Source organism: Gymnodraco acuticeps, unplaced genomic scaffold, assembly GCF_902827175.1.
Source record: "Gymnodraco acuticeps unplaced genomic scaffold, fGymAcu1.1, whole genome shotgun sequence".
Taxonomy (NCBI): Eukaryota; Metazoa; Chordata; class Actinopteri; order Perciformes; family Bathydraconidae; genus Gymnodraco; species Gymnodraco acuticeps.
This window is the reverse complement of record NW_022990784.1, coordinates 4,268-21,494: the sequence shown is the minus strand read 5'-3', so window position 1 is coordinate 21,494 and position 17,227 is coordinate 4,268. Positions and strand designations below refer to the sequence as shown.

The following is a 17,227-nucleotide window of genomic DNA, read 5'->3' as shown; positions in this document are numbered from 1 at the left end:
CATGTTGAATCGGGAGGCCGTCTGCTAAAGGCGGCTAAAGGCCGTCGGCCAAAGACACCACTCTGATTGGCTGTTCAGCTAGCGAATCAGTGCATGAGAAGCGAAATGGAAGTGAGGGACCCAAACAAACTATTAAGAAGACACATTTCATTTACCTCCAGCTCTCGACTCAGGTTCGGGAAAGCCCCGTGAGCTTCTCGCTGTAGAGTGAAAATGGAACGCACACGCTATGTGTTGTTTGTTTATATCACGCGGTCTGTTCTTCTTCTCTCGGTTATCAAGCAGGCTGTCTTCCGGTTGTTGCCTCTTTTGAATGACGAATACACACTACCGCCGCCTGCTGGTAAGGAGAGTTATTGCCACTCACGCATGCGCAGTTCGTACGTGCTTCTTGGCCGTCGGCTGAAGACTTTGCGGTGTGTTCCAGTGCGACACATGGCCAAGACGCAGAGATGTGAGGCGACACAACAGTCGTGTTTCGTCGGGACGTGTTCTTTGGTGTCAGCTTGGTGTGTAGGGCTCTTTAGATGAAAATAAGGAGCCCCTCCCCACGCCCCTCTGAGAGATATTTGGTTAAAAAGAACTCAATGGTGCTCTAGGAGGAGATTCAGGTGATAAGGTGGTGGTGGGGGGGGGGGGGGTTACCTTGGTTGCTGATTGGCTAATGGTTACACAAGACAACACATCGTTATGACATCATAAAGTGGCCAAAATCTGATCAGCTCATTTTCAGACAGGTTTTTATAGAAATGGACCAAAAAGAGAGAGAATCTTTGTTCCTGAAACTTTCAGAGTCTCTTTCCACAGAGGGGACACATGTTGATGTAGAAGAGACATGAAGAAGAGGGGACACATGTTGATGTAGAAGAGACATGAAGAAGAGGGGACACATGTTGATGTAGAAGAGACAGGAAGAAGAGGGGACACATGTTGATGAAGAAGAGACATGAAGAAGAGGGGACACATGTTGATGTAGAAGAGACATGAAGAAGAGGGGACACATGTTGATGTAGAAGAGACATGAAGAAGAGGGGACACATGTTGATGTAGAAGAGACGTCAAGAAGTGGATTTAGCATAATAGGTGACCTTTAAGGTAAGACACACTCACACACAGACCAGAAATAATAAATGTCTCATCATGTTTCGTCTTACCTCCTTTGTAAGAGTCCTTGAGCGTCCGTGAGATCCACTGAACGGCTTTAGCGGCTACTTTAGTGCCAAAGTTTCTGTCAAAGGGAGACGGAGCTCCTCCCTGGGAAAAGGACGGACAATATAAAACCACAAGTTCAAAAATAAGGATATTTGCATAAGATATGTACGATGATCTTGACTAAAGCAGCATAAATGTGCCTCAGGAGAGACTTGAAAACACGTTGTTGCTGGCTAACGGGAAAGAGCTGTGAAAAAATGTAGTGCCATTTAAATAAATTACACAAATTATTATTATTCATAAAAAAGCATACTACGTTTTTGTATAAGTTATTTATGTATAGATATTTAAATGCTTAGTCCTTAGCAAGGTTATGTAAGATTGTTTTTCACAGATTCTTTGTATTTTATTATTGAGCTGTGTGCTATTTGTAAAGAAATAAAATATTTGTTGAACATAATGCAAAGTGAGAGTGCGTACGCGTGCGTGTGCGTGCGTGTGTGTCTGTGCATGTGTGTGCGTGTGTGCATGCATGCGTGTGTGTCTGTGAGTGTGTGTGTGTGTGCGTGCGTGTGTGTGTGCATGCGTGTGTGTCTGTGTGTGTGTGTGTGCATGTGTGTGTGTCTGTGAGCGTGTGTTGTCTGTCTGTGAGTGTGTGTGTGTAGGCGTGTGCATGTGTGTGTGTCTGTGTGTGCGCGTGTGTGTGTGTCTGTGAGTGTGTGTGTGTGTGTGTGTGTGGGCGTGTGCATGTGTGTGTGTCTGTCAGTGTGTGTGCGCGTGTGTGTGTGTATCTGTGAGTGTGTGAGAGTGCGTACGTGTATGTGTGTGTGTGTGTGTGTGTGCGTGCATGTGTGCGTGCGTGTGTGCATGTGTGTGCGTGTGTGTCTGTGTGCGTGTGTGTGTGCATGTGTGTGTGTGCGTGTGTGTGTGTCTGTGCGTGTGTGTGTGTGTGTGTGTGCATGTATGTGCGTGTGTGTCTGTGTGTGTGCATGTGTGTGTGTCTGTGTGTGTGCGTGTGTCTGTCTGTGAGTGTGTGTGTGTGTGTGGGCGTGTGCATGTGTGTGTGTCTGTGAGTGTGTGTGTCTGTGTGTGTGTCTGTCTGTGAGTGTGTGTGTGTGTGTGTGTGTGTCTGTGAGTGTGTGTGTGTGGGCGTGTGCATGTGTGTGTGTCTGTGAGTGTGTGTGTGTCTGTGCGCGTGTGTGTGTCTGTGAGTGTGTGCGTGTGTGCGCGCGTGTGTGTGTGTCTCACCTGCTGCATGTGACCCAGGATGTTCTTCCGGCAGTCGAACACCCCCTTCCCCTCCTCGGTGTACAGCTGGTAGATGAAGTCAGTGGTGTAGTTCTCATTGGAGTTCTCATTCCTAAAGAGCACAAACATTACCAAGGCGTTGGTACACTGAAATCAAAAGAAAGAAACTACCGTACACTTCTTCGGAACTACTTTCTACCAAAAAACGAATTCCCTGAGAAGTAAACTATCCATCGTAAAAGGAATCATCGCTCTCAGCGGTCGAACAAAGTGCACATGTGAGCCGGGGCATTAACTTTACTGCTCCGTTGTTATATAGGACACATGTGCTTTGCAGGTTGCACCCTCTGCACAGATATGCAATGTCACCGACACACCGTCCGAAATATATCATCCGTCCTATTTCCTCCCAGCTCCGTCCTGCTGGGAGCATTCTACACAGCCTGATGGTGCAGAGGACCGAAATAGACCCGAAAGATGACGGGAAGTAAAGTGTGTGAGGTCGATTAGCTGTCAAACACCTTCAAAACACATCAGTTGTGTGTAACGACATTAAAACTGATGTTTATCTACAGAAATGCATTAAAGATTATTTACCATTAAAAACAGTCAGAAATATTATTTTAGAGTCTTTTCTCTCCCTCAGTTGTACACACACACACACACACACACACACACACACACACTCGTGCAACATCCAAAAGGCTAAAGAGTGTGTGTGAGGTGATAATAAGAAGGAAGCCTCACCTGAGCACCAGTCCTCTCTGGATGGACGTCTTCATCTTCTGCGTCAGATGCTCCACGTTGGCCTGAAAACACAGAAAAAAGTCCCGCGTTAAACCGGAGCGCTGCAACCGGAGCGAGCAGCAAACAAAGTGACAAATCACAAGCATGAGATCCTTAAACCCCCCCCCCCCCCCCCTCAGATCCTTATTCCCTTCAGAGGGGAGAGGCTGCAGGAGGACATTTACACCACCAGGGGGCAGCAGGTCGTAAAAGTTAATTAGGAGTAAAATCCTTTGACCTTCACCAAATATATGAATGCTTGTGTGGAAGAGTGAGGTGATACCGCATGAACATTTCTGATGCCCTTGATATCAACAACAAAAAACAGCCGTTCTGAAAGTAAATCAAACCCTAGATTAAAGTGAACGAAACCCAGTGTGGATGTGTGTGTGTTAAGGCCCGGACACACCAGGCCGAAATTGGCCGTTTTCGTTAGTCGGACGACGAAGCGTGCCCTGTCGCCCAAACTCAATTTGGTGTGTCCCGCACCGTCGGCCGTGACACGCCTTATTAGTTCTTTCATGGCCGACGCACGGCCACAGGCAGTCGGACAAAGAAATCACTCTGATTGGCTGTTCAGCTAGCGAATCAGTGCATTAGAAGTTGCTTGAGAATGTCTTCCACAAGCAACACTCCAATGGCTGATAGCTCCAGTGCCGCACGAAACATGTTTTCGATGGACGAGAGTGGAAATGGAACGCCCACGCTATTTGTTGTTTGTTTAGATCACGCAGTCTGTTCTTCTTCTCTGTCTTCCGGTTGTTGCCTCTTTTGAATGACGAACACACACTACCGCCGCCTGCTGGTAAGGAGAGTTTTTGCCACTCACGCATGCGCAGTTCGTACGTGCTCGGCTGAAGTCTTTGCGGTGTGTTCCAGTGCGACACATGGCCAAGACGCAGGAGAACACGGCGATGCAACAGTCGGCGTCGGCGAGTTCTCTGGTGACTGCTTGGTGTGTCAGGGCCTTTAGGTGAAGAGCTACTGTATGCCATTTAAAGAGTTGTGATTAAGAACAGAGTTCAGGTTTGACACAGTGACCGTCGTGAAGCCTCCGATCACATGACCGATCCGTCTGTCATGAGCGATGCAGTGCAGAGTTATTTATACCTTTCCTCACACGACGCAATGCCGTCATCTGGGTCACATGCGGGACGAGGCAAAGTAACAGAGTCAGGAGGAGAGTCTCAAAAGATATCAAATGCTGTACGCCAACAACTTAAATGAAGGCTCTGAAATAGCACCTATAGAAGCATATCTGTTGATGTTATGAAGAACAAAGAGAGACATGGTGGTCCCTACGTTGTTTTAAAGGTCCCATATTATAGGTCTCAGATATATACAGAGCCTGTCTCTGATTGGCTGAAACACCAAACAGATCGTTGCAGCATTACCCATAATCCCCTCTGTTTCAGCCCTGTTTCCAAAGTGCTGATTCTCTGTCTGTTACTTCAGATGAAAACAAGGAGCCCCTCCCCACGCCCCTCTGAGAGACATTTGGTTACAAAGAACTCAATGGTGCTCTAGGAGGAGATTCAGGTGATAAGGGGGGGGGGGTTACCTTGGTTGCTGATTGGCTAATTGTTACACAAGACAACACATAGTTATGACATCATAAAGTGGCCAAAATCTGATCAGCTCATTTTCAGACAGGTTTTTATAGAAATGGATCAAAAAGAGAGAGAATCTTTGTTCCTGAAACTTTCAGAGTCTCTTTCCACAGAGGGGACACATGTTGATGTAGAAGAGACATGAAGAAGAGGGGACACATGTTGATGTAGAAGAGACATTAAGAAGAGGGGACACATGTTGATGTAGAAGAGACATCAAGAAGAGGGGACACATGTTGATGTAGAAGAGACATGAAGAAGAGGGGACACATGTTGATGTAGAAGAGACATGAAGAAGAGGGGACACATGTTGATGTAGAAGAGACATGAAGAAGAGGGGACACATGTTGATGTAGAAGAGACATGAAGAAGAGGGGACACATGTTGATGTAGAAGAGACATGAAGAAGAGGGGACACATGTTGATGAAGAAGAGACATGAAGAAGAGGGGACACATGTTGATGTAGAGGAGACATGAAGAAGAGGGGACACATGTTGATGTAGAAGAGACATGAAGAAGAGGGGACACATGTTGATGTAGAAGAGACATGAAGAAGAGGGGACACATGTTGATGTAGAAGAGACATGAAGAAGAGGGGACACATGTTGATGTAGAAGAGACATGAAGAAGAGGGGACACATGTTGATGTAGAAGAGACATGAAGAAGAGGGAACACATGTTGATGTAGAAGAGACATGAAGAAGAGGGGACACATGTTGATGTAGAAGAGACATGAAGAAGAGGGGACACATGTGTATGTAGAAGAGACATGAAGAAGAGGGGACACATGTTGATGTAGAAGAGACATGAAGAAGAGGGGACACATGTTGATGTAGGAGAGACGTGACAAAGTGGATTTAGCACGATAGGTCCCCTTTAATAACTAAACACTCAGAGTGATCTTAGCTGTCTCTCTGACCTGCAGGTCCCGGATGTCGAACGGTTCCTCGTAGATGTAGACGGTGTCGGCTCCGGAAGCCAGCCCCCCCACGGTGGCCAGGTACCCACAGTACCCCCCCATCGTCTCGATGATGAAGACCCTGCGCTTGGTGCCGCTGGCCGACTGCTTGATGCGATCACACGTCTGAATCACACGCAGATTAAAGAGTCAACAACAACAACATGGAGGATCTGTTCACTAAAGGAGAGCTGAGATGATTCATAACAAAGTCTTTATATCGTTTCATATCAAGTCAAAATGTTGAGGGTTCAAATGAAATACTTCTTTTGGTTTTGGCCAGTCGAAGTAAATCAGAATTTTGGGCTGAAGAAAACTGATAGGAATTTAGATGTTTGTCTTTAAACTACACAATTAATAATCTGAACAATAATAGTTGGTACTGATCAGCTGCAGCTCTACTTTAAACCGAGTACACATGCAGCTTAGTAACCTTTAGCAGTTCATGCCGGTAAAGAGTCAGATCAATCATTCCCAGTGATGCACAGGTTAACTCCTTGGTGATGATTACAGACCATAACATGAGGCCATCAGTGGGAGCATTTACTAACAATGAGACTTCATTTAGCCTCTACTATTATGCAGGGTTCATACTCTTTTTACCAATGACTTTTCAATGACCTTTACCTAATTTTCCATGACCAAAACAAATTACTCTTTCTCAGCGGTTCCACTGAAAATGGTTTATTTTAACATGGAACAGGAAAATAAGGTCTGAAACATGTTGTGCCTATATAAAACAAATCAAGTAGTTAGCTTACTAGCTTCTACAGGCTAAAGCAACTCAAATATCTCACCGGCAAAACACCTCGTCAGTTAAATGCCATTTTACGTTTCATTACGATCCCGTATTTATTATCATTATAGTTTTGGCGATTAGATAAAATATAAATTATATTTGATGCAACTTTAGTTACATTTCCATGACTTTTCCAAAGCCTGGAATTAGCATTTTCAATTTCAATGACCAAACATATTGTTTTCCATAACTTTTCCAGGGCCTGGAATTAGCATTTTCAATTTCCATGACTTCTCCAGGTTTTTAATGACCGTAAGAACCCTGATGACTCTTTAGTATACATTTGAATGTGAGTCATTGTCCTATTCACCTGCAAATCTACTCAATGAAAGGAAAGCTACCAATTATGTTGGAAAACTTAAAAACAAGTGTCATGGGGTTCAACAATTGAAAAACTTGATGCAGCTTTATACATGTTTCCTATGCTCTCTTAACAATGATTGACTTTGCTCACATTATTTTCAAAATAAAGAATTGTCATTTTTTCGTGGGTCTAAAATAATTGAATGTTGGGTATCTCACGGCCTTAGAACGATGCAGACAAATGGTGGGTCAGAATCCCATATTTTAAACAATCTGAAATGCTGATGGTTTGAGAATGCGCCAGAGTTACCCTGTGCATACTGGGCCTGTTTTATAATCCAGTTATATTTATCAGGACAATAAACTCCTTAGCTGACTTTAAACATCTGGTATCAACAGACCAGAAGGCAAACATTTTACAATCCAGAAATAAAAAACATGTCCCGGTGAACTCACAGGTCAACATCATCAATACAACAGTCACTGACATGCAGGTGCATTCTGGGAATTAGAGTTCTCTTGTCTGGTTCATCAGGAATATTTGTACTCACAGATTGTAGATTTCCTTCCTGCTATCAAGGCTTCTCCATAGGTTCAAATAGTATTTCTTTGTAAATAATAAGAGAGGTGATTTGTTTCTGATCTCTTTTCTGGCCCTTACCTCCACGATGGCGTTGAGCGCCGTGTCGGCTCCGAGACTGAGGTCGGTGCCTGGCACGTTGTTACTAATCGTCGCAGGCAGCATGCACATCGGGATGCAAAACTCCTCGTGGTGGAGCCGGGCCTCGAACAGCTTCAGGAGGGACTCAAAGGCCTGGAGGCCGCGATACAGGGTTAGACCACCAGGGGGCACACTACCATAAAGACTGAAGCATCCTTCAGTCCTCACAGTAAACACAGAGCTGAATCCTAATGCACGCTGAAGGCTCTTTGAGCAGGTTTTCTCTCACTGATCCTGCTGATATGTTAAATGTTTGTTGTTCATGTATTGTGTCTTGATATGTGTTGATGCTACACATGGAGCTGCTGTGAAGCAAGTCACATGTCAGACTTGATCCGACCAATAAAGTATCATCGTATCGTATATCTCAAGGTGTCTTTGTGATGGAGGCCGAGGTGCTTCATGGTGCTCAGTGGCTGCCTTTACTTGTTTCCTTCAGTACTGATATTGTATGTGTTGTAAATCAAGGTGTGTCCCAATTCCTCCTTCATTAGGGAATGTTTTAGATACTAATGTTCACATTAATCATACTATTTGTGCAGTTGCTAAGCATGAAATAAACTAACTTTTCCATTATTGGAAAAAAAAATACTAATTTTTATGAGCTGTTCAAACCCTGAAAAGATCAATACATATTTGTAATTTTAGTTTGAAAGATTTGATCAGATCAGTACGTGAACTTATTCCTCAAGTCCACCAGGGTTTAAGGACACAAGTAAAGTGTCTTTAAAACTGAGACCATGAAGATGCAGCTCTGTAAAGTGTGTGTGCGTGCGCATGTGTGTGTGTGTGTGTATGCTGCTGGCTCTCTCCATTGGACCATTGGACGGGGGCTTTGGCTTCCCATTGGCTTAGAGGAGATGGGATGGGGCAGTGTGTGTGTGTGTGTGTGTGTGTGTGGGGATGGGGGATATTTTCACCCTGGCCTACATCAAGACGTGTTGACGCGAGAACAAGATAGCGATAGGGGCGGCTCTCCGGAGGATACGGACGATCTTCCCTTTTATGAACAAGAACTAACAGAGGGCCGGGCTCCAAAGAACCTCCAGACTGAAGAGAACACAGCGACCTTGGGTCCCCTCAAAGGCGCTATATACATTGAAGTTATTATTATTATTATTAGAGAGCGTGTCTTAAGAGTATGCACACACACTCTTATCCTACAGAGCGTGCACACACACTCTCTAAAGGCTCTGACCCCCTCAGCGTCCCTGTTGCACTGAAGCAGATCACCTGTCATCATCTGCTGTTTCCACAACAATCACGCAAGGGCAACACGTGACTACATGCACTTACCTGAGGTCAGCTGACCCGCTCACATCCTGCTACAATCGGCAATAAGATGTTTTGATGGTTTCTCTGTACGATGGTACTGACTGTGAGGGACTTCTTACTGTTTCTTCAGTTTTCTTATTGGTGTTTCTAATTATTCATATGACTGTTTCCTTCTCAGAGAAGCGTAATAACTAACTCAAATATGCTGTAATTGAGTGTCAATGTTTTATTACAAAACATTTTTCTTTTCTGTACACCTTTCTTCAGAGGTTGTGTCACCAGGATGAATTGTGCTTGAGTTTGTGTTAGAAATCCAAGGTTTAGGGCCGAGATAGATAGCCACGGCCTCGTTGTTGGTAATGGAAAGTCCCAGGCCCTGTCAACGTTGCAACGTACTGTATATTTAAAGGTCCCATGTCATGGCCATTTCTACTGATCATAATTCCATTGATGAGGTCGACTAGAATACATTTACATTGTTCCAAACTCACATTGGTTTCTCACAGCATCTCTGTATAGTATGTGTTTTCACTCTCTGTCCTACACGGCTTGTTGGAGCTCCCCCCCCCCTCTCCCTGTGAGCCCACTGTGCTCTGATTGGTCAGATCGCCCACTCTGTTCTGATGAGTCCACCACCGTTACAGCGGAACATCAGTGTTTATGTTTTACAATGGCGTTTCTTAGCAACCAGAAAATGACACCAGTAATGACAAACAGATGAGAATGCTGCGTGGGGTCTGGGTGCCGTGTTGGCGGGACGTTGCGCGGCTCGCTGCTCCGCCCTTTGAGGCTCGAGGAGCAGACAGTGTGAGCTGGATTACTGGTGTCATTTCCTGGTTGCTGCGTGGGGTCTGCGAGACACCGCCAATTGGTCCATTTGGACTTTGTTACGTCAAAAGGACCCGGAAGCAAACAATGGAAACAGATAAATGTCCAACGAGGCGTTCTGGGGCAGCACAGACAGGTCTTCTCTGTGTTAGAGTGTTACTCGCTACAGGGTGCACTTTGAGGGTTTGTGACTGCAGACCGTTTACATGCAGAAAAACCTTCATAACACAAGGGGACGGGTGATAACCAGAAAAGCATGACATGGGACCTTTAACACATAAGAAATAAATAAGTCTGGCAGTGGCTCAGTCAGTAGGGGCTTGTGAGCCGTAGGGTCGCCGGTTCAAGTCCTCGACCAGACCTGAGTGTGGACTGCTACTTGGAGAGGTCCCAGTTCACCTCCTGCCCTGCCGTGGTGCCCTTGAGCAAGGCACCGGACAACCCCCTTCCCCCCTCACTCCCCGGGCGCTGTACAATAGCTGCCCACTGCTCCTAGTGCTAGACTCCTGGTACTAGGATGGGTTAAAAGCAGAGAACACATGTCACTGTGTGCTGTGTGCTCTGCATGTGAGACCATTAAAGAGGGTTCATCCCTCCCAGTTCTTGAGGGTTTCAATTCTTGAGAAAGTTAAGGGTGTAATTGACACTTTGTTATACTGCTATTATGATTATCAGGGTTTTGTTTATGTGAAAGCAAAGTCTTTTACTGGCAGGTTTGAGGCTGCTTGTGTTTACAGAAAATAATGCACTGACCTTTTACCCACGTCATGTTGCCCCTTCACTGAAGTGTCCTGACTGTCCTAACTTATCATAAACCTTCCGATTGTTTTCGGAGGATGTGAGCTGACGATCAGCGAAGCCCCAACTCTCACAGGCTGGATGGTGTGTGTTTAAAATCTAATTACACACACACTTACCCTGCACTTACATCAGTAATGGCGTTCAGAGCGGTGTCTGAGCCGATGCTGAGGTCGGACCCGGGGATATTGTTGGAGACGGTGGCGGGGACCATGACCATGGGGATACACAGATCGCTATATTTGCTGCGTGCCTCAGAAAGTTCCAGTAATCCCACGTAGGCCTGGACAGCAAGAGCTTAGTGTTTATGATGTGCACACAGAGGGGTGAGGAGGGGGAGGAGAGGGAAGAGGACTAATGCCAGGGTGCAATGGATGTGACGACGTACTGTAGGAGAGTTTTTAACGAAGTCATGGAGGTAGGAGCCTTGAATTTGTAGCATTTACAAATATATAATGCTATTTTACACCTTGGTGGTAATGCATGAGCGCAGCTTTCACCATTTTGTCTTGAAAGTCAAAACATATGCTAAGAGTGCACCAATGTTTATCAATCTGGTAAGCCTTGGAGTGCTATTGCCAATTACATATCAAGAGAAAGAATGTTTTTTGAGACATTCAATTCTAGCTTTAACATCTTCAGAATTTCCCTGGAGCTATTTTTGAATTTGTTTTACATTTTATTAGAAGTTTCTTTACTTCCCATGTTGTGCAAAGCATTGAAGAATAACACTCGTTATCATAGAGCTGCTCAATTTGGAAATAATAACTAATTGTGAATATTTTACAGAATTTACCAATTTGTCTTAAAGTCAAATAATTGGCAATAAGTGCACCAATATTTATCAATTTGGTAAATGTTGGATTATTGGCAATTCAATATCAAAACAAATCAAGACGTTAGTCTAGAGCATAGTTCAGTAACAGGTGGACCTATGATCAATACATTAATAGGGGATTTCAATTTTGACGGGGCGATTCTATTTGAACCGCCGCCGACAGGGGGCGAAAGAGAGGAGTGAGCGATACAGGGAGAGAAACACAGAAGAAGAGACGAGAGCGCGGCAGAGAGAAGCGGAGAGGAAAGTGAGTGAAGAGAATAATTAGCGATACAGGGAGAGAAGCGGAGAGAAGCGGAGAGGAGCGTGAACAGGCGTGTTAGCGGCAGACAGGGAGAGACAAATAATTACACATGACGCTCTCCAAGAAGAGGACAGTGGACAGTGAGAACAGAGCTTTTAACCCTGAGTGGACTCCTTCATGTTCATCCTGCCCACTGGGAGCACAGAACCAGTGTGTCTAATTTGTTCAGAGACCGTGGCGCTCATTAAAAGAGACAACACGCCACTATGAGACAAAGCACAAAGTGTTTGACCAAACATTCCCTCTCAAGTCAGAACTGAGGTCAGATAAGCAGTCTCAGAGCCCGATATGATCAGTCCACCAGGATCAAAATTAAAGATAAATATCGTTCCAGGGCAGGCTAACCGAGGCTAACCAATGAGCTAACCGAGGCTAACCAATGAGCTAACCGAGGCTAACCAATGAGCTAACCGAGGCTAACCAATGAGCTAACCGAGGCTAACCAATGAGCTAACCTGCATGTGTGTATGAGAATGGCCCTGACACCATTTCAGCCCAGATTTAAGCTCAATTCTCGCACTGAATAAATCAAAGTGAGTGATGGACTGCAATATAAGAGGGAAAGAAAGAGAAACTTTAAAACTGTTCAATTGTTATGATGTAAAGACTGATATTGTTCTATAATCGTCTGAAACTGTTAAGTCATGATGTGAAACGGTTAACAAAGAAAAAGAGAAACTCAAGCTGCTGCTACACTTTATTTAATTTATCTAAAATTAAGCACTTTTTTAAGATGCCCATATTTTCAAAAGCTATTTTATTTATTTTATCTATTTTTATTGTTAAATGCAGCCCGAGAGGAACATTACACATATCCACAGTATTGACTGTATATCTGTTTAGTTCAATGTTAATAGACAATAAATATTGTTGTTTTTGAATTGTACTTTATTTATTTGATTGGCAGTCAGTTGTTGATTACATGCAGACGTTGATAAAGCTACAGCTACTTCCATATTATATCACACTCATTCATAAAGCAACTTAGACATTTTGAAGTTCTGGACCTTTGCATGGGGACATTTTCTCTAACTGGACCTCGTTGAATTGTAGTTGAATACCCCTGGTCTAGAGATTAAATTACAATTGTATAGTTTTCTTAATTTTCATCAAGTTGTTTCTGTATTTGTTTTACATTGAAGTAGCCATTAGTAGCTCCTTCACTTCCTATGTTGTGCAAAGCATTGTAGAATAACACTCTTTATCATAGGGCTGCTCAATTTGGATACAAATAACTCATTTGGATTATTTTTGACTGAAGTTGCAGAATGGGTTGAATTGTATTAAATGGATCCGTAACAATCAAAGGTTTATCATTAAGTCTGTCGAGAACTGTTTGTAGGCCAGGACTTATCTGCAGCTCTGCAATACATCATACAGATATGTTCACATATTCTGCATTTATCAAATATTGTGCTTACTGCAATTTGGATATTGCACTAGTCCATGTAGGGATTTTGATGTCATTTTGAATAATTGTGCAGCCCTAGTTTATCAAGAACCAAAACAACTCAAACTAACTGAACATAATCACATGTAGGAGTACAAAAAAAGACCCAAAATCCTCTGAGAACTCTGCAGAAGTAACTATGTAGATAAAAAGGTGAATATTATTGGTGTGTGTAGGGAAGAAGCAGACTTGTGGTGGGTGGGGCTTATAGAGCAGGGGATTTAATGGGGTGGGGCTTGTTGGTGGGGGATAGATATTAGGCTTGTTTGAGATGAGCGAGACCGACGCAGACCTACGCAATTGCGACTGCCGTCTTGCTAGTGCGTTGCATGACAGTGGGTGTTTCTCAATGTCGAGTAAAGCTGCTCCAGAGCCACTATTTCAAGCATACTACGTCATCGAGTGCCGCCAAAGGACTGTTCCAATGTCCAGCATACTTGGAATTCTACCGAGCCCGGGGTACTTCGTTTGGAGAAATTTCGAGGCTGCACTCCGCGGTCTTAAAATCCCCACAATGCTTTGCGCACGGACCAATTTCCCCAAATCTGTGGCGGAGAATGTAAGGCGGGGCCTCTCATATGACTCACACCTGCACACTTGTTAGCCTGTTCCATTCTTCGTTTTCCGAATGCCAGGAAGTATTCTTGCCTCGCTTCTGAAGCAAGTGACTCGGAAGACATGTGCTACCAAGCAAGCGTACTCTACATTGAGGGTGTTTCTCAATGTCGAGGACGCTTGCTTGGTAGCACATGTCTACATCCAGGCTTGGTAGAATTCCAAATATGCTGGACATTGGAACAGTCCTTAGGCGGCACTCGATTACGTAGTATGCTTGAAATAGTGGCTCTGGAGCAGCCTTCCTCGACATTGAGAAACACCCACAGAAACACCCGGTTAGTCATTTTCGCCTACATGAGACGTTGAAATCTCGCTGGACAAAGACGCCGGCAGCCTTGAGAGCGAGGCGGCGCAGTTCCTCTCCACGGGCTGCGGAAGCGAAATGCTTGATGGGAAACGACTCGCTGGTATCTCGAGCTGAGCGCTCATTGGTGGTTTTTACCCCGTGCTGCTGATGAAACTCTCCAATTGGCTTTGTTGTTTTGTGTCAGTTTTACGTCGCCACTTCCATTCCCATTTTTCATCATTGTTCCACAATCTTCGTCGCAGATTAAGAGGATGCAATAGAAATCCCACAATTATTATATCACTACAAATGAATGACTCAAGTGTCTGTTCATTTTTAAAACAAATCAATACAAGGGGGGTTGAATCCTACATGTAAAAGACAGAACCACTTATTACTTTTCAAAACTACTTCCGTCAGGGGTCTTGACCAGTTTGCATTTATAAACACCAGCGCAATTTCCGCCATTGCAAACCGAGTCAAGCCGACTCCGAGCTGTCCGACTTCAGACGAGCTTTTTGAGACCTCCCCCGGCTGCAATCGGCTATTCTCATCTACTTTCGAGGCGAGCCGCAGCTCGTCTCAAACAAGCCTAGTAAGAGTGATGCATTAGAAAAATCAGAGACAGCAATGGTGGGTGGGACAGATAAAAGTTCTGAGGGACTGTGGTGGGAGGAGCCAAGAGGAGAGAGCCAGGCCAATCACAATGAGACACAAACAGGAAGTGGACGTACTGTAGCAACACGGCAAAAGATAAGTGTTCATTCAATGGCCAAGCTGCCTTTTTTTTGCAATATTTACAGTTTTAAACCTAATTTATATACATTTCATACAGAATTTTAAAACGGGTGTCAATTAGGGTGTCAACGTTACATTTTACCAGCCGAAAATTGATCTTGCACTCCTAAAATTAGGGTTCAAACTAGCGCTGTTAGACGTGGAAACGTATCAACTATCTCTATATTTTGGATTTAATACTTAGATATTGATATTTTATATAGAAATCATCCCAAAGCTTTGGCTGTGCAGCTTGGCCATGAAGTGATAAGCATGTGGACAGACGAGGAGAGAGCCTACAACATGTAGATGTGTTTTAAATGTCTTTGGAGAATATGGTTATACAGGAAGCCAAAGACATGTGTTGAAAATTGAGATATCTTAGAGGGTAAATCAGTGACATTAAACAATACAATACATAGTACTTGTAAAATACTGAAAACAACCGAATAATGCAATATAGCAGATATAATAAGAATGACCAAAGAAAATTATTAAAATGTTCTTTTAAACAATTACTAGTAGCTTTGTTTTACTATACACAGTTAGATGAACACTTGTTAACTTAAAAATAAAGGAAATATGAATATTGGCAGAGAGATAACTATAGTGATATTAAGATAAAACATTATACTGAAGGATCAGGTAAAGGTACGTACCTCAAATCCTCCGATGACCAGCAGGGCGTTGATGTTGTGGATCTTAATCTGCTCAGCGATCTTATCCAGATATTTTCCAGGGAGAGTTCTAGGATGTAGAAAATAAAGAGTTACGATGTTGTTTTCGGCTGTGGCGCAGTGGGGTAATACGCTGAGGGAACACCGGTTCAATCCCACCTTGACCACCACTGCAGTCAGCATGCTGTTTTGTCTTTGTGCAACACAATCTTATTTTCTGTACTCCACAGTGAACACCTTAGTCTCGACAACACAACAACATGTACACACACACACACACACACACATACCATGTATACATCACTTCAGGGGACATTACATTGACTTACATGCATTTCCTGGAGACTTATCCTAACCTTAACCATAACCAACACATGCCTAACCCTAACCCTTACCAAGTCTTCACCCTAAAATGAATGATTCCCCTTATGAGGACCTCCATTTTGTCCCCATAAGGGAGGCGAGTCCCCACAGGTGACTGTGTAAACAGATTTAGATCCCCACAAGTATAGTAATGCTAGACCACACACACACACACACACACACAAACACACACACACACACAATATGTGAATATGAAATTCAGAATCACGCATCCACACTCACCGTTTTGTCCCCAGCAGCGAGCCTCCTTGGCCGGTCCAACCTCCGACATCCCCCCATTTGATCTCCTTTATCTGAGGATAAAACCGAGAGAGGTCAGAATTAATCACACTGTCATTCCTTTATGCTTTGACTACTTTATTCTCAAGTACATTGTTGTCAATGCTTAAGTGATATGGATGTGGATTGCCTGGACAAACAGGGACGCTGGTGTCTCATAAAGATGGAGCTGCTAAATGTATTTAATGCCTGGAGCAACACAGAGAACATGTCATTCAAATCCTCAGACTCTGGCCTGCTTACCAACCCCCGCACCAAACTGCAAACCTTCGGGGACAGAGCCTTCAGTGTGGCAGCCCCCACCCTCTGGAACGCTCTCCCTGCGGAGATTCGCAACATCCCCACACTTGACGCCTTCAAAAGGGCCCTCAAGTCCCCTCTGTTTGCCAAGGCTTTCGGCCCCTAAATCGATCTGTTGTTTTGTCTGTCTCACTTTTGTTTTGTTTTTGCCCTATTACTTGTAAAGCGACCTTGGGTCCCTTGAAAGGCGCTATATAAATCCAAGCTATTATTATTAAATAAATGGTATTGTGGTTGAGGCATCTAAAAGAGTCATATCTCTGGATAGCATTTAAACATGGAAGATCCCCAGAATGATTTAAAACACCTTCATCAGGTGGTAATGAACATGTTAGTGCCCTGTCTTCTTTATATTAAATCAGTGTTTCTCAAAGTGGGGGGCGCAGAGGCATGACAGGGGAGGCGCGAGAGACCAGGAGGAAAAACGGTTATTTAAAAAGTACGTCTGGGTCTCTGTGTTTCATTCAAGCTCTGCTCTGTGTGTGTGTGGAACGAGCCATTTTGTGTGTGTGTGCGAGAGCGAGAGAGAGAGAGAGAGAGAGAGCGCGCACCGGTACCGGAGATCGTTGTTGTTAGCATCTGGTGCTAGCGAGCTACGCTAACGGATATAAGGAGTTTTTTCAACAACAAGGTGGAGGAGAGTCCTCTCCTGTGAGACTGAGAGACTCAGTGAGCTAAAGGACTCTCTCAGCGTTATCTCAGTGGGTCTCAAACGTTTTGGTCACCATTAATGTAAACAATTATTTCCGAGGCACACGTTTATATGATCATTATAGTTATAAAAGAATAAGAGAATAAATGAAAAACAGGTTTGAAATACTATATGACAGTAAAA

General features: G+C 44.0%; 1 protein-coding gene across 1 annotated transcript; it reads right to left on the bottom strand.

The window, feature by feature from the left end:
* Window positions 1-1,063: 1,063 nt before the first annotated feature.
* LOC117557042 (ATP-dependent 6-phosphofructokinase, platelet type-like) lies at window positions 1,064-16,106 on the bottom strand (the record flags this gene model as incomplete). The annotated part of the gene is made up of 7 exons (XM_034232719.1): window positions 1,064-1,254; window positions 2,401-2,512; window positions 3,148-3,209; window positions 5,717-5,881; window positions 7,519-7,671; window positions 15,412-15,499; window positions 16,036-16,106. Coding segments are annotated over 7 exons (834 nt in total), but the record flags the coding sequence as incomplete, so codon positions are not given.
* Between the last annotated feature and the right edge of the window lie 1,121 nt (window positions 16,107-17,227).